The sequence below is a fragment of the Rhinopithecus roxellana genome, chromosome 9, assembly GCF_007565055.1.
Source record: "Rhinopithecus roxellana isolate Shanxi Qingling chromosome 9, ASM756505v1, whole genome shotgun sequence".
Classification (NCBI taxonomy): domain Eukaryota; kingdom Metazoa; phylum Chordata; class Mammalia; order Primates; family Cercopithecidae; genus Rhinopithecus; species Rhinopithecus roxellana.
Window position 1 is genome coordinate 94,120,560 of NC_044557.1, and position 18,459 is coordinate 94,139,018.

At 43.6% G+C, this 18,459-nt stretch overlaps 1 protein-coding gene across 1 annotated transcript in view; it reads left to right on the plus strand.

Moving 5' to 3' along the window:
- Nucleotides 1–18,459, plus strand: part of KCNQ3 (potassium voltage-gated channel subfamily Q member 3) — a 356,336-nt gene that overhangs the window by 312,867 nt on the left and 25,010 nt on the right. Inside the window, exons 8-9 of the mRNA XM_030937798.1 lie at nucleotides 1,310–1,404; nucleotides 8,200–8,226. Of these exons, the coding sequence (XP_030793658.1) occupies nucleotides 1,310–1,404; nucleotides 8,200–8,226 (122 nt within the window). The remainder of the gene's footprint in view (nucleotides 1–1,309; nucleotides 1,405–8,199; nucleotides 8,227–18,459) is intronic.

Sequence of the window (18,459 nt, forward strand, 5' to 3'; positions counted from 1 at the left end):
TAAAGTCCAGGTACCTAGCCAATCAGCTACAGGGAGAATAGTCTCTGTCATATCTGCCAAGCAGAGATCTCATAAGCCAAGAGAGAAAGAGCTGCCTTACATGTGCAAAATATTAAACCACTTTTCCCGTTTGTGCTGCCCAGCAGACAACCAGGGACCAGAGGATGTTGGACATGCCTTCTGTCTCCATCACTAGCCTCACATGGGCTGGGGGTTGCGGGGAGCAGTGAGAGGTGATGAGAGAGGCAGAAGTGTTCCCTGTTATATTTCAGAGGGAGTTCCTGCTTTAATGGGTTATTGGAGGATGAGGGCACAGTGAATAGGAAAGCAGAGTGTCCTATCAACAGCTGTCTGCTTGCGAGGGCATGGCCACCCACTCGTGAGCTTTCTCCAGTCATAGCGAGTGTCTGTGTGGTTCTGTGTGCCTGACTCAAGATGGTGCATGATGTCATCCTGCATATTATGGTTCTTGGGCCAGTCCCAGTTTCCAAGAGCCTGTCCCATTAACTCCCCACACCCCAAACCATCAGAGAATCCTAGAGATTCTAGGATATTTGTGTCAAAACCTCATCTCCTAGGCTCTCTCTTGCACCCAGAAATGGTACAAAAGACTCTGTTTTCCTATCTGTTTGACTGAGAAGTCTCAGGGAACCTTCTGGAAAGAGTGGTGCTTGTTTCGCTTTATTTTTAAATATTTTATTGTTTACTTTTTTTTTAGACAGAGTCTTTTACTCTACAACCCAGGTTGGAGTGCAGTGGTGCGATCATGACTCACTGCAGCCTCAACCTCCTAGGTTCAATTTATCCTCCCACCTCAGCCTCCTAGGTAGCTGGAACTGCAGGCACGTGCCACCATGCCCAGCTTTGTTCTTTTTTTTTTTTTTTTTTTTTTTAGAGATGAAGTTTCATTATATTGCCCAGGCTGGTCTCCAACTCTTGACCTCAAGCAATCCTTCCACCTTGGTCTCCCAAAATGCTGGGATTACAGGCATGAGCCATTGCACCGGCCTTTACTACTTGTTCCTTTCAGGGATTTTGTGTCTACTACTCTCTTCTCTCCCTCCACTCCAGTTCATCTCTCCATTCCCCACTCACCACAACACCAATTATAGCTCCCAGATGGTCAGGAAGTTTTTCTTTCCAAAGTAGCTTCAAAAAGCCAAAAATCTCAGTTTTTCTGCATGTTGACCCAATGCACGTTCAAGTTCTTAGGAGTCCAGGGCTTAAACGTTGTTCTGATGGTGTGGGATTCTGTGCGAAAGTTTCTGGTGGTGCCCACTCATTGTTGCCCCTCTTTTCTGCCCCTCAGGCTGCCTGGAGGTATTATGCTACCAACCCCAACAGGATTGACCTGGTGGCGACATGGAGGTTTTATGAATCAGTCGTCTCTTTTCCTTTCTTCAGGCAAGTGGGGACTCACCTGAATGCTCAGCATGACCAGCCATCTCTCCTGCGGTCTGTATTCGTGTCTGTGGCCTCACGGTTCCCTGGAGAACACTCTTCAGGGCAGTGGTCCCCAGTTTGGGCTGCACACTAGAATTATCTGGGAGCTTAAACAGTTCTGGCTGGGCATGGTGGCTCACGCCCATAATCCCAGCACTTTGGGAGGCCGAGGAGGGTGGATCACCTGAGGTCAGGAGTTCGATACTAGCCTGGCCAACATGGTGAAATCCTGTTTCTACTAAAAATGCAAAAATTAGCTGGGCATGGTGGTGTGTGCCTGTAATCCCAGCTACTCAGGATGCTGAGGCAGGAGAATTGTTTGAACCCAGGTGATGGAGGTTTCTGTGACCAGAGATTGTGCCACAGCAGTCCAGCCTTGGTGACAGAGTGAGAGTGAGACCCTTTCTCAAAAAAAAAAAAAAAGAAAGAAAAAATAATCTGATTCCTATGCCACTCCTCAAGCTAATTAAGTCAGAATCCCAGGGCTGGGACCCCAGCATCAGTATATTTGGTGCTCCCCAGGTGATTCCTCTGTACAGTCAGGGCTTCCCAGCTAGCCAGCATGGAGTGGCTGATAAGGAAAGCTCCAATCAATGTGTGAGAAGGATCAGTGGGTTGAGGAAGTGGGCAGCCCACACAATGAGCCACTCTGAAATATTGGATGCTCCTCCAACCTGGGCATGGCCTGCACCCACAGACTACTCTGGACTCCAGGAAAGGAAATGCAGAAGAGGACAGCAAGAAGAGAAGAGTCCTCTGGTCACCCAGAGATGCTGTTTCGTGTTCTCAGAGGTGGGAGATTGAACTAAAGATCTCAGAGAAAAATAAGAACCTTTTTCCATGGTTATGGAAAAGGGAGAGGGAAATTAATATGCATTGGATGTCCATATGCTCTAAGCATTAGAGTTCAAATTTCATTTAATCCTCACAGTTACCCTATGAGATAAGTCAGAAGATTTAAGGTACATCAGACTCAATGGGGGTATTGTGCAAAGGTAGATCTGGCCTCCACTTTCAGCAATTCTGATGGAGGTGTGATGTAAATGCATCCTAAACAGGAGCCCCTGGGGTGGGGCTGAGCCGGTGGCCCAGAGTCCACACCTGGAGCCAGGCTGAATGGTTTGTACTCCCAGGCTACTTTCAGAGAAGCTAGCAGAGTCAGGCTCTGACACTGAACCAATGTCAGCTACATCTGGAGGCCTTCAAAGCCCATGGTCTTTTCACTACTTGAGCTTCTAGAACAGACTGCTTTTTTTTTTGTTTTTGATACTAGGGGCCTGAGTTCAGATTGTTAAGTGTATGCGTAGTGTGCTGGACTCCTAGAACCCTTGACTTGGAAAGAAACATAGATGGACAGTTAGCCTCATAGTTGGGGCTGGAACCTGCCTCAAAGCAAGTTTCTGTCATTGTGTCTACAGGTTCAGTGAGCCCTCATATAACCCAATACTACTAGATAGGGGGCTCCCTCCGTGCCCAGCCACAACTCATCTGCAGACGCACGCATACACACACACACACACACACACACACACACACACACACACACATACACACATTCATTATCCTCAATTAATCTTTCTACTCCCTTCTCCAGATTATGGAAATAGAAGAGAATTGCAACTCATTTTCCTGCATAAAACCTTCCAGTCAGTGACCATGACAAAGTAAAGAAAGTCCAAAACCTGACCATCACCTCCAGGACCCTAAAATATTGGGCCCCTGATCACCACCGCCATGCACCTCCTATCTTGCTTTCACTCCTCAAAAGGTTCTGGTGGCAGGTGCCACTTTCTATTCAGGGCACTCAGGGCACTCGGTCCACTAATATTTTTGATTGCTTGTATGTGTTATTCACTGGGACAATCATGAAGGGTCACGGGTGGCTTGCTGAAGAATCTAATTTTGATACTGAAGGCAATGAGAAGCTAGATGAGCCAGAGAATGACATCAGTAGATCCATTTTTCAGGAATATAATAGCAAAGAGTGTGGAGGATGGATCTATGGACTCAGGTCAAAGCAAGGAGATCAGCTAGCAAATAATTGCAGGGTTCAGAGTAAGAGGAAATGAGGGCCTAGATCAAGGTAAAAGCAGTTAGAAGGCAGAGTAGCAGGAGGACCTGAAAGAGAACAGGCAAAAGGGACCCATGACTTGTGGGAGTGTTAGAGAGATCAGAGGAAGCAAGTCTTCAATAAAAGACTGGGAAAGTTTGGGTATACTTACTTGTAACTAGACTTACTTGCTCAGACAGTGACTTACGTGTTTCCATTTGATTCTACAATGCTATCCTTGTTATAATCATTGAGGATTTGGGATAGCATAAAGTAGAGTCTTCTTAGAATGGGCAGATGACTTCCCCATAAGAGACCACAGTGACCTTGAACTCAAACAAGAATACTTTGGATGCAGAACCAAGACAATTTCCATTTGATATGCATCCCAAGGTGTTGGCAATGGGCCCATTCTTTTGGGTTGATGTATTATAAATAAGGCATTGTTCTAGCTGTCAGAGACTTGGAGGAATACATTGTGCTGCAGACAGCTGCTGTGATATGAGAATGGTTTTTAAACTAAGAGAGTACATTTCTTTCTTTTTTCAAGGACAAAAGTATAATATCCCTAGAGAAATTCATTTAGCAACCATTCTGAAGCAAGGCAGTCCCTTAGGAAAAGAATGTCCCTGAATTCCAACCCACTCCGTATATTAATGGCAAAGAAGTAGCTGACAACACACTGGTGTTTTCTCATCTACCTCCGAAAGGTTTTCTTGTCTTTTGTTTATGCTTGCTTTAATAACAACTTTCTTGAGATACATTTCACAACCCATAAGAGGATTTTACATACCATAAAAGGTACCCATTTAAAGTGAACAGTTCGGTGATTTTGAGTATATTCACAAATTGGGGTATCAATCACCACTATCTAGTTCTAGAACAATTTTATTATCCTAGGAAGAAATTCTGTCCCAATGAGCAGATACTCCTGGTTCCCTCTTCGCCCCAGACCCTGCAATCACTATCTACTTTCTGTCTTTATTTCACCTATCCTGAACCTTTCATAGTTTAATGAAATCATATAATGTCTTTCTTTTATGCATAGTTTCTTTCACTTTGCATAATGTTTTCATGTTTCTTTTGTGTTGTAGTGTCTATCAGAACCTTACTCCTTTTTATAGCCAAATAATATTTGATTATATATACCACATTGTGTTTAATGATTCATCAGGTGTTGGAAATTTTGGTTGTTCCCACTTTTTGGCTTTTGTGAATAATGCTACTATGAACATTCACATACACGTTCTGTGGACATATGTTTTCAACTCTCTTGGGTACATGCCTAGGAGTAGGATTGGTAAGTCTATGTTTAACTTTCTGAGGAACTGCCAGACTGTTTTCCATAGTGGCTGCACCATTTTAGATTCCTGCCAAAGGTTTGGAAGGATGAAGTAGCGTAGCCCATCTGCAACATGATGCCATATCACAATTTTCAGCTTAGTGTAGTTCTTTGTTAATTTGCAAGTATCTATGTTTTGGGGGCTAGCAGTGATGGATGGTGGTGATCCATTCTTATATTTTTATACAAATTATAATTATAAACTCATTGCTTTGGAATTGCAAAGAACTTCAAAAAGTTTCAAGCCCAAACCCAATTTTCTATGAGAAGAACCTGAGAGCCCCCAGATGTTCAGGAACCCCCAAGAAGTTCAGGCCACATATCATATTGGGCATAACTAAGGGCAATCCCAGGTCTTCTGATCTGCTGACCAGTGGAGACTGAACGGACTTAAGGCAGATGCTGGGATAAGAGTGATGGCAGATTATACATTCTTATATACAAGCAGGGATGAGGGAAACTGTTAAAAATCAGACATTGTTTTTTATCAAAAGAACACATGCACTGTTTTATTCCTGGTAGGGAGAGTGGAATTATGTCTGACTTTTCATTTTCTATAGCTGCACTGTTCAATATGGTAGCCACTACCCTTGTTGGCTAGTGAGAATTTGACGATTACCAGTGCAATTGAGGAAGATATTTTTTTAATTTTAATGTAAATAACCCTTTGTGACTAATGACTACTCTATTGGACAGCACAGCCCTGGAATTGTTAGCTATGAGAACTGAAATGGAGATGAGAAGACTTTGCCTACGATGTAGAAAACACTTGACCAAGAACAGGTAGTTCATTGTGTAACCAGGACTTGTTCCTTTTATGACCAGGTTCAAGATTATTGGAGTGCTTAGAAATGGAGAAAGGGGACTATATGCACTAGTCATTTCCTATGGCCAAATAACATTGGATCTGCTTTCATACATACTATCTTATTTAAGCTTTAGGATGTCCTGGAAGGTAAGTAGAAGGGGTAACCATTTTTCATAACCCCGCTTTTATAGGTAAAGAATAAGAGAGTCAGTGAGATTAATTAGCTTACTTAATGTCACTCAGCTGATAAATGATGGAACAAAGATTGGAACCCAGGTCTTGTGCCAAAACCTATGTTTTTATTTTGCTTTGTATCTCTGGGAAGAAAACATTATTTAGGGAGAAAACTGGATAAAATGAGGATAAAATGATACAAGGGTCATTTTGATAATAAGACCCATTCTTGAAGATTGTTGTTTGGATGGTCAAACTGAATAAAATGTGTGAGAGTAGTTGTCTTAGTCCCTAGCCCATAGCAAGTGTTCAGTCTGTGCTGATTGAATCTGGGCTGCAACAGAGTATTGATGCTGAAGGGGAAAGGAAGCCCCTGAATTACTGCCCTGGGAAACCACTGTTAGCAACCATGATCTAGAACACTCTGGAATGTTGTTAAAACCCTTTTATTCATCTATTCCATTCATTTAGCATATATTTATTGATCATGCCTTATGTGAACTCTATTTGGTATTGGGGATCCAACGGTTAACTGGACAGTTCAAATGCTCTGGTCCTATCCTATCATAAGGGTAGTGAAGATAAGATAGGGATGTGCTCATGGGATGTTGTGACTTGGAGTTTGCTGGGGCTTTGGCTGGAGCAATCTCAGTGGAGTACTGGACACAGAAGCCAGATGACACAAACTAAAGGGTGATGAGGAAATGAGCAAGTGGGGACAGTGATTGTAGGTGACAGCTGGAGTGGATGTGAGGCCAAGAATTTTTTATTTGATGAAAAGGGTCTAGTAGAGAAGGATAAATGTGCATATGGGGGTAGGGGAAAGACTAGAGGCGAGAGAAGCAGAGATGGCCTGGTCTGTGGAGCATGGGCCTTCATTAAGAGCATGGGCCTTTCATCCACTGGCACAAAACAGAAGTCCTGTGGGTGGCCAGATGGTGAGACCATGGGTAGATCTCAGTGAGAGGGGAGTTAAGGTCATCAGCTGGGAGGAAGGTGTAGAAGTGAGAGAAGTCTGATGGTAGAGCAGGAAGCATGAAATACTCATTGTGGAGAGTGAAAGAGGAATGGACAGTGTAATCCTTTAAACTTTCTCCATACCATGCCTTCTCTTCCAATATGCCCATCAGCTGCCCCCTTGCCCTTTCCTTCCCCTTACTATCTTTCCTACTTCTCCTGGCCTCAGAGACCTAGAACATCCTAGAAAGTCACAGCTTTCTGTATCCACCTGCTTTGCGATCAACTAACTCATCACTTTATTGTGCTCTTGGGGAAATGGGCCCAGAGAATGTATGACCAGCCCAAGGCCACACTGTAACCAGATGCTGAGCTGACCCTCAAAGCAGAAATTCTTAACTCTCCAACTGGCCCTTTTACTTCTCTGCCATGATTCTCTTGTTCTGTCTCCATCCCTCCCACCTGTGGATCCCCATGTTAGGCCAGTCACTCTTTCAACATTAATAAGCACTCTCATGTGCTGGGCTGCAGAGGGCTCATATTTTAGACAAAAAAAAAAAAAAAAAAAAAAAAAAACCCAGACTACATGTAATTCTAGTGTGATGTGATCCACGTGATAACGACAGAGTACCATTCCACTTGTGAGGGGATTTTCTCTGTCTAGACCTTGGACAATTGAATAAGTACCTCCAGGAGGGTCCCTCCAGGTGGACATAAAGGATGAGTAGGACTGTTCCAGGCAGGGAAAAGAAGAAGGGAGTTCCAGGCAGAAGGAGAGCCTGAGAAAAGGCCTGGAGTCATGAATATGTGTAAAGCACGGCTGGTGCACCTCCCAGCTAGGAGTGAGGGCTCCAGAGCCAGATCACATGGGTTTGGATCCTGACTTTGCTGTCTACTAACTGTGAGCCCTTGAGCAATTCATTTAACCCCTCTGTGCCTCAATTTTCTCCTCAGGGAAATGGGATGATAATAGTACTTCACAGGGTTATTATGAGGATTAATTGAGTTAAGACAGTGTTTGCTATGATGACAATCGTGGTGATAAAGTTATGTTGGGTGTGTGACTGCTACATTATGACATTCCTGGTTTCTTGATCTGTCCCCACTACCAAACAAATTTTCCGAGCTCAACATGAGAGCTGGGGGAGAGTAAGTGCTCAGCAACCATTTTCTAGATGAATAAATGAATGCATGAGTGGCTGAAAAGAGCCCTGAAAACCTCAGAGCCAATGGGAGTAACGTGGGCTGAGGTCTGGCTGGGTAAACCTACCTCCTTCGTTGGTTCCCTCCACACTGACCATCCTGTCCTAGAACTCAACACTGCTCCATCATCTTCAGAGGGAAGCTTTGCGACAATCTTTCAAGGAAGAATACAACTGTTTCACGTAATTTATGCTTTATTTTTTTCTCCCTCTTCCCTTCCAGGAAAGAACAGCTGGAGGCAGCATCCAGGTAAGTTTCTGATTATGAATTCCCTTCTTCCCATCTTTGTGTCAAGACAGAGCATCCTGCTCCGTATGGCGTAGGGCCCCGTGGGTGGTCATGCTGGTCCCAAGATAGAGTTTTTGGGGTCACATGGTTGCTGACCACCATACTCCTCTGCCTGGTTTCCTTCTGGTTGATCTGAGGGCAACTTAATAGGAATCATGGCAGCAGCCTCTTATTGAGGGTCTGGGTTCTGTGTCAGGAGTTCCGCATATGTTATCTCATTTGGTCTTCACAACCACAACGTAAGATAGGCCCTAATATCGTCCTTTGTGGATGAGGAGACTGTGGCTCAGAGAGGTTGGGTTGAGATTAAGTGGCAAGACCAGAATTCAAAGTCAGGTCCGAATATTAAGACCATGTTATTTTCATGATATATCACTTCGTCTGCTTCTTGGGTGCACAGATGGTAAGTGAATCAAGACTGTAATTCATGATCCTCATGACTGTGAAGGTTTCTCAGTAAACCACATCTATCTATATGCCTAAATGATGTGTAGAAACCATTTTTAAACTATTATTATTGACAAATCACTTGTGAGTCCTCACAATCAATCTCCTGGACACTAAGTCCAAACGTTCTCCTTCTAGTGCTGACAGAATCTGGCCAGAGGAGGTGAGAGGACCCTGGACTACCTTATAGGGGAGCCACTTGAGAACAATGGCCTTTGGGAGGCCAAGTCAAATCCTCCCAAGTGTTTCCATGAAGCCCCATCCACACAAAATCCCACTTGGAAGAGACAATTACTGATGGTGTCAGTTCTGTTTCCTTTGGGTGTGTTTTCAAATGGACTCTGTGGTTCTTGCCTGGACCCACTTTGGACTGTAAGGGCCTTTGAGCAGATTGTAAAGGAGGGTTAGGTGAATGACAATAATGGTGTTGGGACATTCACTAGAGAATCTGCAGCAGCTCATGGCTCCCAGAGGCAGAGTGAAAGGACACCACAGAGATCTCTGCAGATATTTCTATGGAAACCAAGGTCCCTGGAGAGGACAGGCTCATCCCACATCACACAGCCCATAAGCACCAGGAGTAGATGATCAAGGTCTCAAGATTCCCAACAGGGTGTTCTTTGCTTTCCTTCTTTCATGACCAACAGGGTTTTAAATCGTGCAGATTTTGACACTGCAAGTGAATTATTAAATCTACCTTTAGGGCCTTTTCTATACAGACATGAACAAAATTCATTGACATATGCATGCAAATATCACAGTGCCCTGGATTCAGCACTTCCGGTTTAATTAGGACTCAGATAGATGCATTTTGAGGCTTTCTTGGGGATGCCTCCCTAGAAAAGGGGTTTCTGATATCTAGTCATCAACTTGTTCATGTCCCTTTCAAGAAATCCCCACTCTGCTAAGAGCACAGAGGGAAAATCTGTCCCATGATTTCTCCGAGTCAGAGTTGCTGGGTGTTTGGTGGCTCACCCTCCTCAGAGAAGAAGAGCAAAGTCATTATATAAGTCACTCAGTCTCCTTCATCCAGGGTTGGGACAGAGTCAGGTTGGCTGATGCGTCAGCAGGTGAGATGCCAGGTGTGATTATAGCTGACAGCCTAGAGGTGGAAATGAGATCTGGAAATGGGATGCAAGAATTGTCAACAGAGGAATCAATTCCTTTATCCAGGAGGCAGAGAACCAGGTGACTACAGAATATCAGGAATGTACGTGTACATTAGAGTCACACTTGCTTGTTTGCATTTTCTACCTTACAATAGCTTCTTCAACAGGCTGACAGCTACCTGGTGTTCCAGTCTTCCTTTATTCATATTTCTTTTTCTTTTTCTTTTTCTTTTTTTTTTTTTTTTGAGACAAAGTCTCACTCTGTTGCCCCGGCTGGAGTGCAGTGGCACAATCTCAGCTCACTGAAACCTCTGCCTCCTGGGTTCAAGTGATTCTCCTGTCTCAGCCTCCCAAGTAGCTGGGATTATAGGTGAGCACCACGACACCTGGCTAATTTTTGTATTTTTTTTTTAGTAGAGATGGGGTTTCACCACGTTGGCCAAGCTAGTCTCGAACTCCTGACCTCAGGTGATCCGCGCATCTTGGCCTCCCATAGTGCTGGGATTACAGGCATGAGCCACCATGCCCAGCCCCTTTATTCATATTTCTAAATAGAGTCATATTTGGAATTCACCTTATTGCCTCCTTCTAGCATAGGTAGCCCATACACTTGTTTATTTGTCAGTCTGATGAAAGGATTATATTCTCTGTAATTTAACATGCTGGTGCTATACTGTGGATAAGAAAAATGACTCTCCAGTCAGGTTATTGGAAAGAGCTCAAGTCCATATTTAGTTGTAAAGCTATGACTTTACAAGGGCTGCCTTGAATGTTTTGATTTACGTGGATTTGTTTGTAGAACATAAACCCAGCTGAATTCTTACAATGACTGGGAGGTTGGCTTTGATAATTTTATGCAAAGCATTTTACATATGTCATCTTATTTGATTCTCATGAAAGTGAAGGCAGCTGACACCCTCCCATCCCTTCTCACCTAGTTTAGATGCCCAACTCATGATGCCCTGAGGTAGGACTCAGAACTTCCCTAATAAAGCATATATACTTTATAACATTGGGCCCCCAGTAAGCCCACAGTAGAAGTTGACTCTCTTCCTTTTGATTAACCTTAGAATCAGAGATCCTGAGAAGGAAGCATAAAATTATCAAAGCCAACCTCCCACTCATTGTAAGAATTCAACTGAGCTTTTATTCCTCAAATAAATCCTCATAAATCAAAATAGTCAAGACAACCCTCATAAGTGACAGCTTTATAACCAACTATGGGCTTTATTTAAAAGTTATTATATATCTGATTTAAAAGTTATTATATATCTATACAAATAAACTGATTTAGAAGTTATATATCTATGCAAATATAATAAAGTTCTTTATATATGACATAAATATGATACATATTTATATATACACCTGTTAAATCATCTCTTCCTCTCTAGACCATGAGCTCCACAAGGCTAATACTCTGCCTGAAATGTAAGAGGTACCCCACAAGTATTTGCTGAGTGACTATAAAAGATGACCTAATTCAAGGATGATTTGTACCTCTATTTTACTTATGAGGAAACTGATCTCAAGCATTTACGTAACTTACATCTAAGTCAGACATAGAAGATGGGCCTTGGAGATGCACGGGGAGTCCATGAGCCTTCCTCCGCATCAGCTGGACTCTGCCTGCAGCACAGGTGGCTGTCATGCCCTTGTTATCCATGTGTGCAGAATGAGCTCGGCTAATACAGTGGACGCATGATCTCAACCCTTGTCTTCCCTCGGCCAGAAGGTCTTATCTCACATCTTATATAGCCCTCTCCTTCACTTCTTTTGGGAGCCTACCTAATGTCACCTCCCAAGAGAGATTTTTCCTGACCCTCTGCCCATGCCCCTGCCTCTATCCCCATGATCCTACGATGATTGCCTGTTATATATATTAAGTCAGTTGCCTCCCAGGAGCTAAGCTCTGTCTGTTTTATTCACTGCATTATCTCCTACACCTGACACATTGCCTGGAACAGAGCCTGACACATGGTTGGCTTTCAGTAGATATTAACTTTGTGAGACAGTGAATGGATGAATGGATAGATGGATAGATGGATGGATGGATGGATGGATGGATGGAGGGATGGATGGATGGACTCATTATTCTACTTAAACTGAGGGAGGTGTACTAGTTCACATAGCCAGCCATCAGAGAGGGTGGGAACCCCTAAGAAACAAGGGATGGGACTCCAGGATTTTCTCTCTTCATCTCTTATCTCTGTTTCTCTTTTTGTGACAATTTTACTCTCTCAGCTGACTTTCTCCATATCAGTGAAGCAGTGGATACTAACAGTTCTAAAATCACATATATTTCCTCTGTCCTCTGTCCATCTATGCTTCACCCAACACCAGTTATTAAAATCCCAGAGAAGCACTCAGATTGACCCAGTCTGGGTCATATATTCACACCCTGGACAACCTCTACCCCTTGAAGAGTAAAAGCTGCTACTGCCTAAGCTCTGGACCAGATTTCCATCTGTTAGAGTGGGTGGGTGCTGGTATAAGATACTGTGCTTAGCAACCCCCATTAGAGTCACATGACTGAAGTGGGATACTCAGTTCTTGAAAAGAATAGGGCCCTTTTTCCTCAAAGAATGAGGGATGAAACATCACGCAGACAAAACACGATAATTGTTCATTACAGGCATAAATTCTACCTGTAAGTTTTCAAGTTCCTAATAATAATATTGCATTAAAAAACATGAGCAGTTAACCATATTAAGACTGGCATTTTGTGTTAGGTCCATCATTTTGAACAGCAGTAATAACTATTCAGTAGACATGCAACAGTGCTGATAATTATAGACATCTTTTTGATAGAAACTAGCATTTTTTAGATTCTCAAAATAGATAACTGTGTTGACAGCAGTTGCTTGCCTGAGCCCAGTGGTTCACTCTGTATTTTCTACTAATTCAGTCTGAACAGCAGCCTTCAGGAATCTTCTCCTCTGTATTCATATTTGCAGAGGGAAAAAAATCTGTCCCAGGTACCATCTTTCTCTCTATGTGATGATTATGTCTTTCCCATTACAGAGTGGTCAAATTTAGTAGAGAATCATTCTTTGGATCAAATAATCCAACAGTAACTTACAAAGAATGCTGACTGCTTCCCTGGCATAGTTGTAAGCACCTCTCATCTTCATAACTGCCCTAAGAGATAGGTACTATTTTTAATCCCCATTTTATAGTTGAGAAACTGAGGTCAGATAGATAAGTGACTTGCAGAAGGTCACAGAGCTAGAAAGTAGCAAGAGCAAGACTTGGATCCAGTTGGTCTAGCTCTGTAGTTCATGGTTCTTACCACTATGCTCCTCCTTCCAGTTGTTGGGAACAGTTATCTAGTCAGTCACAGAAGGTGTCCCTTTGGCTCGTTTTGTTTTCTTCTACCCTTTATTGGCCCACATAGTTGAGGTCCCTGCCACAGGAGAAGGCTATAGAGGCAAGAAAAGGTACAGAGCCAGGGTCATCTGTGGTGTGAAAGAGCATTTAGTTAGATGCTATAATTGACACTTTGCCTTCTCCCTGTGACATCAGCCACATGAAATTTATCTCACAGAGTCATGAACAATGTTGGCAATCAAACACCTTCTATGCTGCAGAATCAATGACTACTGAAGGTAAACATGAATTTAGAGCTCAATCAACCCAATCCCCTAATTTTGCTGATGAGGAAATTGTTAACCAGAGCAAAACAAAAGGCTTGAACACAATGCCATAGCTATTAGTATTTTCTCCTGCTATCCAGACCCTGCAACATTATCCCAGAATGCAGAGTAACTGAAATGCAGAGGTGAGATTTGGACCAATTTTATTTAACCTCAGAGGGATCCCAGATATGTCCTGAAGGCTTAGTCTCAATTTTCCTCTTGGGATGGTGGGGTGTGGGGGCCTATGTATAATACCCCTTCCCCTCTGAATTATGAACCAATTAAGAAATATACCTAGAAGTCAAAGGATTAAAACATAAGTTATCAAAGACCACATGTTCTCACTCATAAGTGGAAGGTGAACAGTGAGAACACATGGACACAGGGAGGGGAACATCACACACTGGGGCCTGTTGGTGGATGGGGGCAAGGGGCAGAAGAGCATTAGGACAAATACGTAATGCATGTGGGGCTTAAAACATAGATGGTGGGTTGATAGGTGCAGCAAACCACCATGGCACATGTATACCTATGGAACAAACCTGCATGTTCTGCACATGTATCCCAGAACTTAAAGTGAAACAAATAAAAATAAAATAAAATAGAATAAAACACAGGTTACATTTTCTGGATAAAGCAAGATTGGCTCTGGGGGCAACACTTCTCACCAAGTGTGTCCTTGGAAACAGCACAGGGACAGAGCAGACACTCTCCCAGTCAGCCACTGGGCACTGAGAGCTAGAGAGAGAAAGACCATGTCTGAACACTGACATTTAATACAGAACTCTCCCAATCAAAGAACATGGGCGCATGGCTATTGCACACACCATAACCCAGTTGGATAATTCACCTCCTTCCATGGAGAGAAGCTAGTAGAGCTATCAGCTTCTTCCCAATTCTTTTGAGAGTATAGACATTCCATTTTTATGACTTCAAAAATAGGGAAAAGATGGTCCTCCGTATGGTTCATGTGGTCTTCTCTCTACCTATGAGCCTGGTATCCCTTAGCACCCAACAATATGCCTCAGCTCCCTGACTTGGTTTCATCAGTCTAAAAGCAGAACTTTTCACTAAGTACATTCACCAAGCCCTCATTTGCTATTAGATTTCTACAACAGCCATAACAAATTGCCACAAAATGGGTTAACTTAGAGCAACAGAAATTTATTCTTTCACAGTTCTGGAAGCTCGAGGCCTGCCCATGCTCCCTCCAAAGGCTCTAGACCAGGGTCCTTTCTTACCTCTTCCTAGTTTCAGGTAGTTCATGGTTATCCTTGGGCTTTTAGACCCATTCCTCCAATCTCTGCCTCCAGCTTTTTACATGGCTTTCTTCCCTCTGAGTGTGTCTGTGTCCCAAATCTCTCTCTCATTTATCTTATAAAGGCAACAGTCATTGGATTAAAGGCCCACCCTAATTCAGTATGCCCTCATCTTTACTTGATTACATCAGCAAAGACCCTGTTTCCAAATAAGGTCATGTTCCCAAGTATTGGGTTAGCAATAGAGCAGGTTTGTGCAGGGCAGCACACTTTAACCCTCTATGTTTGCCAAAAACAAGTGTGGTAGGTTGCACATGGTGGGAACCTGTCTCAGCAGATCCAGGATACATGATTTTGAGATAGATATTTATGAGAGATTTGGATTTTATTATCCCCCTACACCAATGGAGATACTAGGGATTAGCAAGGTGAAACAATTCACACAGGGGCTGGGATTTTAACCTGTGTCTGCCTGGATCCCTCCAGATCTATGGTCATTTCTTCTCTTTAACTAGGGACTAAAAATAACTAGGCAGTAGAATTAGGAGGTAGTCATAGCCATAGGGACTGAGGACACAGTCCAGAGTTAGACTACTAGACTTCAAAACCTGGCTTCCCTTGTAATTAGCTGTGTGCTCTTGGCAACTTATGCAGCCTCTCTGTGTCTCCATGTTCTTATCTGTGAAGTGGAGATCATAATAATGCTGACCACATGGGCTGGCTCAATCACACCTATCATACCTTGAAGACAGCTCAGCCTATAGTAAATGCTCACTAGAGATCAGTGCTGATCAACCGGTGTGTTATTCAGACAAGAGATTTGGGTAAGTTGAGAAAACATTTCTTACGAGACCAGAAGAAAATAATATGTCGCTCTCCACATTCACATCAGTGTCATTGGAGTACCAGTTGCAAATGTCCTGGAATCATCCTCATAGATCCTCAGACTCACTGGGTTAGAGGGAACCAAACAGGCCCTTGAGTTCAGCGGAACTAATTTTGCATACCTGTTTAACTGAGATAACCCAATTAACACATCAGAGTTATTTCAAAATCATGATGCTGTTCCTTCCAATGGAGTGGTCGGTCTAATCACAATCCTGCTTCCCCCTTGCCTTATCTGTCCTTCCCCTTCCCCAGGATAGCCAGCCTTTTGGGAATCACCTGCCACCTGGGCCCAAGGTCCCTTATCTCTAGAAGTCAGAGATTGAGCTAAGTGATTTCCAAGCCACTTCTGGTCCTTTGTTCTATGAATTTCCAGCCACAGTAGTAGAATTGGAACCATGTTGTTCCAATTCTACTGTTCCAGTTCCACATTAGACACTGCAAGTTACAGATTACTTTTAATAATGTTGGCTATGTGATTCTGGGCACATTACAAACCTCACTGTGCTTCAGTTTCCTCGTCTATATGATGGTTATAATAAGGGTACCTATCTCCTAGGGCTGTGTTAAGGATTGTGTGCTTAGAATAGATCCTGGCCCATGGTAAGTATTATTTAAAGATTTGCTTTTATTATCATTGTTATCCTGATTTGCACCCATATTTCCAAGTTTTCTTGGCCTGGGGTTATTTCCATATGGTGTAGAGCTAGTTTAGGAGTCAGATCAACCTAGATTTGAATCCTGGCTTTGCAACACTTTTCTCCTTGCTTCCATCCATCCTTCCTTCATTCTGTCCTCTGCCTTCCCTAACCTAAACACTGAGCATTAAGAGCTCTGCTTTTTGTCAGCCCTGAAGATTCTCGGGGAATTGTAACTCATATTCTAATGGGAAAGGCCCTCACAATCTGATGGGGGGAGCAGATGTGTCAGCCGAGAAGAACAATGTAGTGTCGGGAGTGCTGGTAGGGAGATGTTAGAGACACAGGGGCAGGAGAAACAGGCACAAAAGAAGGAAACTCTAAGCTCTACCAGAAACAAGAGAACAGGGAAGAATCCACTGAAGACCTTTCTTCTGGCCTCTCAAGGGCTAAGTAGATTTACACTGAGCTGAAGGAAGAATTAAGGTCCTAATTTTATTCGTTCCATCTTTTATTCTTTCATCCTTCAAGCTTTGGGGGCCTAGGCCTGTGATCTTCTCTCCAGTCACCTGATTCTGTTGTAGGAAAAAAACGAGTTCTTGTCACATGACCAGGAAAGATTAGGCATGCAGGCACTTTGAAGAGTGAGAGGTTACAAAATTTATTGGGAGAAAAGGAAAAAAGAAAAGCAACAGCAAAGTGAGAAGGGTTCCTGTTCACAGGTTTCCATCTCTCAGTTGGAATCCCAAGTCACCACCCAGGAACAGGAGAGGCCAGGCTCCTCCTCCCTGCAAGTTGCACAAACTTCCTGCAGCCCCATCCCATCATCCCAGTGCACAGGCTGGTTGGGGATTCTCCAGGGACCTTATCACCTCCTGCATCTATCATTCCCTACTCTAAAGAAGTACATCTAACTGCCATTAGAATAAGGATAAGGAGCCGGGCGCGGTGGCTCAAGCCTGTAATCCCAGCACTTTGGGAGGCCGAGACGGGCGGATCACGAGGTCAGGAGATCGAGACCATCCTGGCTAACACGGTGAAACCCCGTCTCTACTAAAAATACAAAAAACTAGCTAGGCGAGATGGCGGGCGCCTGTAGTCCCAGCTACTCCGGAGGCTGAGGCAGGAGAATGGCGTGAACCCGGGAGGCGGAGCTTGCAGTGAGCTGAGATCCGGCCACTGCACTCCAGCCCGGGCGACAGAGCAAGACTCCGTCTCAAAAAAAAAAAAAAAAGAATAAGGATAAGGATAAGAATAAAGACAGATCTTAACTGCTTCCTGTTGACAGGGGTGCTGTTTTGGGAAAACAGCAGTCAAATCACCCTCAGAGGCCTATCCAAGGGTTCCCACCAGAAGGGGCCATTGCCCAAGGCTCCAGTTGCATGACTGGAGATTGATGGCCTGAAGAAGGGGCAAACTGAGTTATTAGAAAACATGTATAAATATGAAATAAGAGGGCGTGGTAAGGACAGCTCAAAAATTCCAAGGACTTTTACCAGTTTGCATGGGGAGAAGGGGACAAAAAGCCTGATTGGTTAAAAACAAACAAACAAACAAGCTTTTACCTTTTTGATGGCACATCAGGCTCCTGGGTTCCCTTCCCCTGAGCCAATCCTAAGCCAACCAGTTTAAGGTTTGGGAAATTAACTTTTCCCAGTTTGGAGGCTCCATCTGAAGGGAGTCTCCCATAATATAGATACACAATTACCTATCATTGAAGAGAGCACAGAGGAGGATAAAGGGAGAAAAAAAAAGGCATTTTTTTCAAAGGCGTCCCAGAGGTTCAGGATGCATTTGAAAGGGGTACAGACTGAAGATGAATGACTACTCAACTACAAAGAGGGGAACAGGTGTCCCTGGCTCCTTTCTCTTCCTAGCAAATACCTAGGGTATATGAGGGAGGGAAAATGAGGCATTCCTCTTTCTCTCCTTCCTCCTTCTGTCTCTGAGTCCTGGTGACTATGGCAGGGTGCCACCCATGGGTGTTAAAGAGGCTTTCACCCATGTTAATGGGGGGGCCTGCAGGGTAGGAGTATCCACTCTTACCCACATATGCCCTCTCTCCCCTGCTGTCAATAGCCTTGAATTACCTAGACATCATTTATGCCATGAATGCTAGTGTGATATAAGAGGGTGTTTTTATCCATGAAACGGGAAGCTAGGCTTACTCAGCAGGAATCAGTCACACTCAACTGTGCTGTGTCTTTTAACTGCTGTT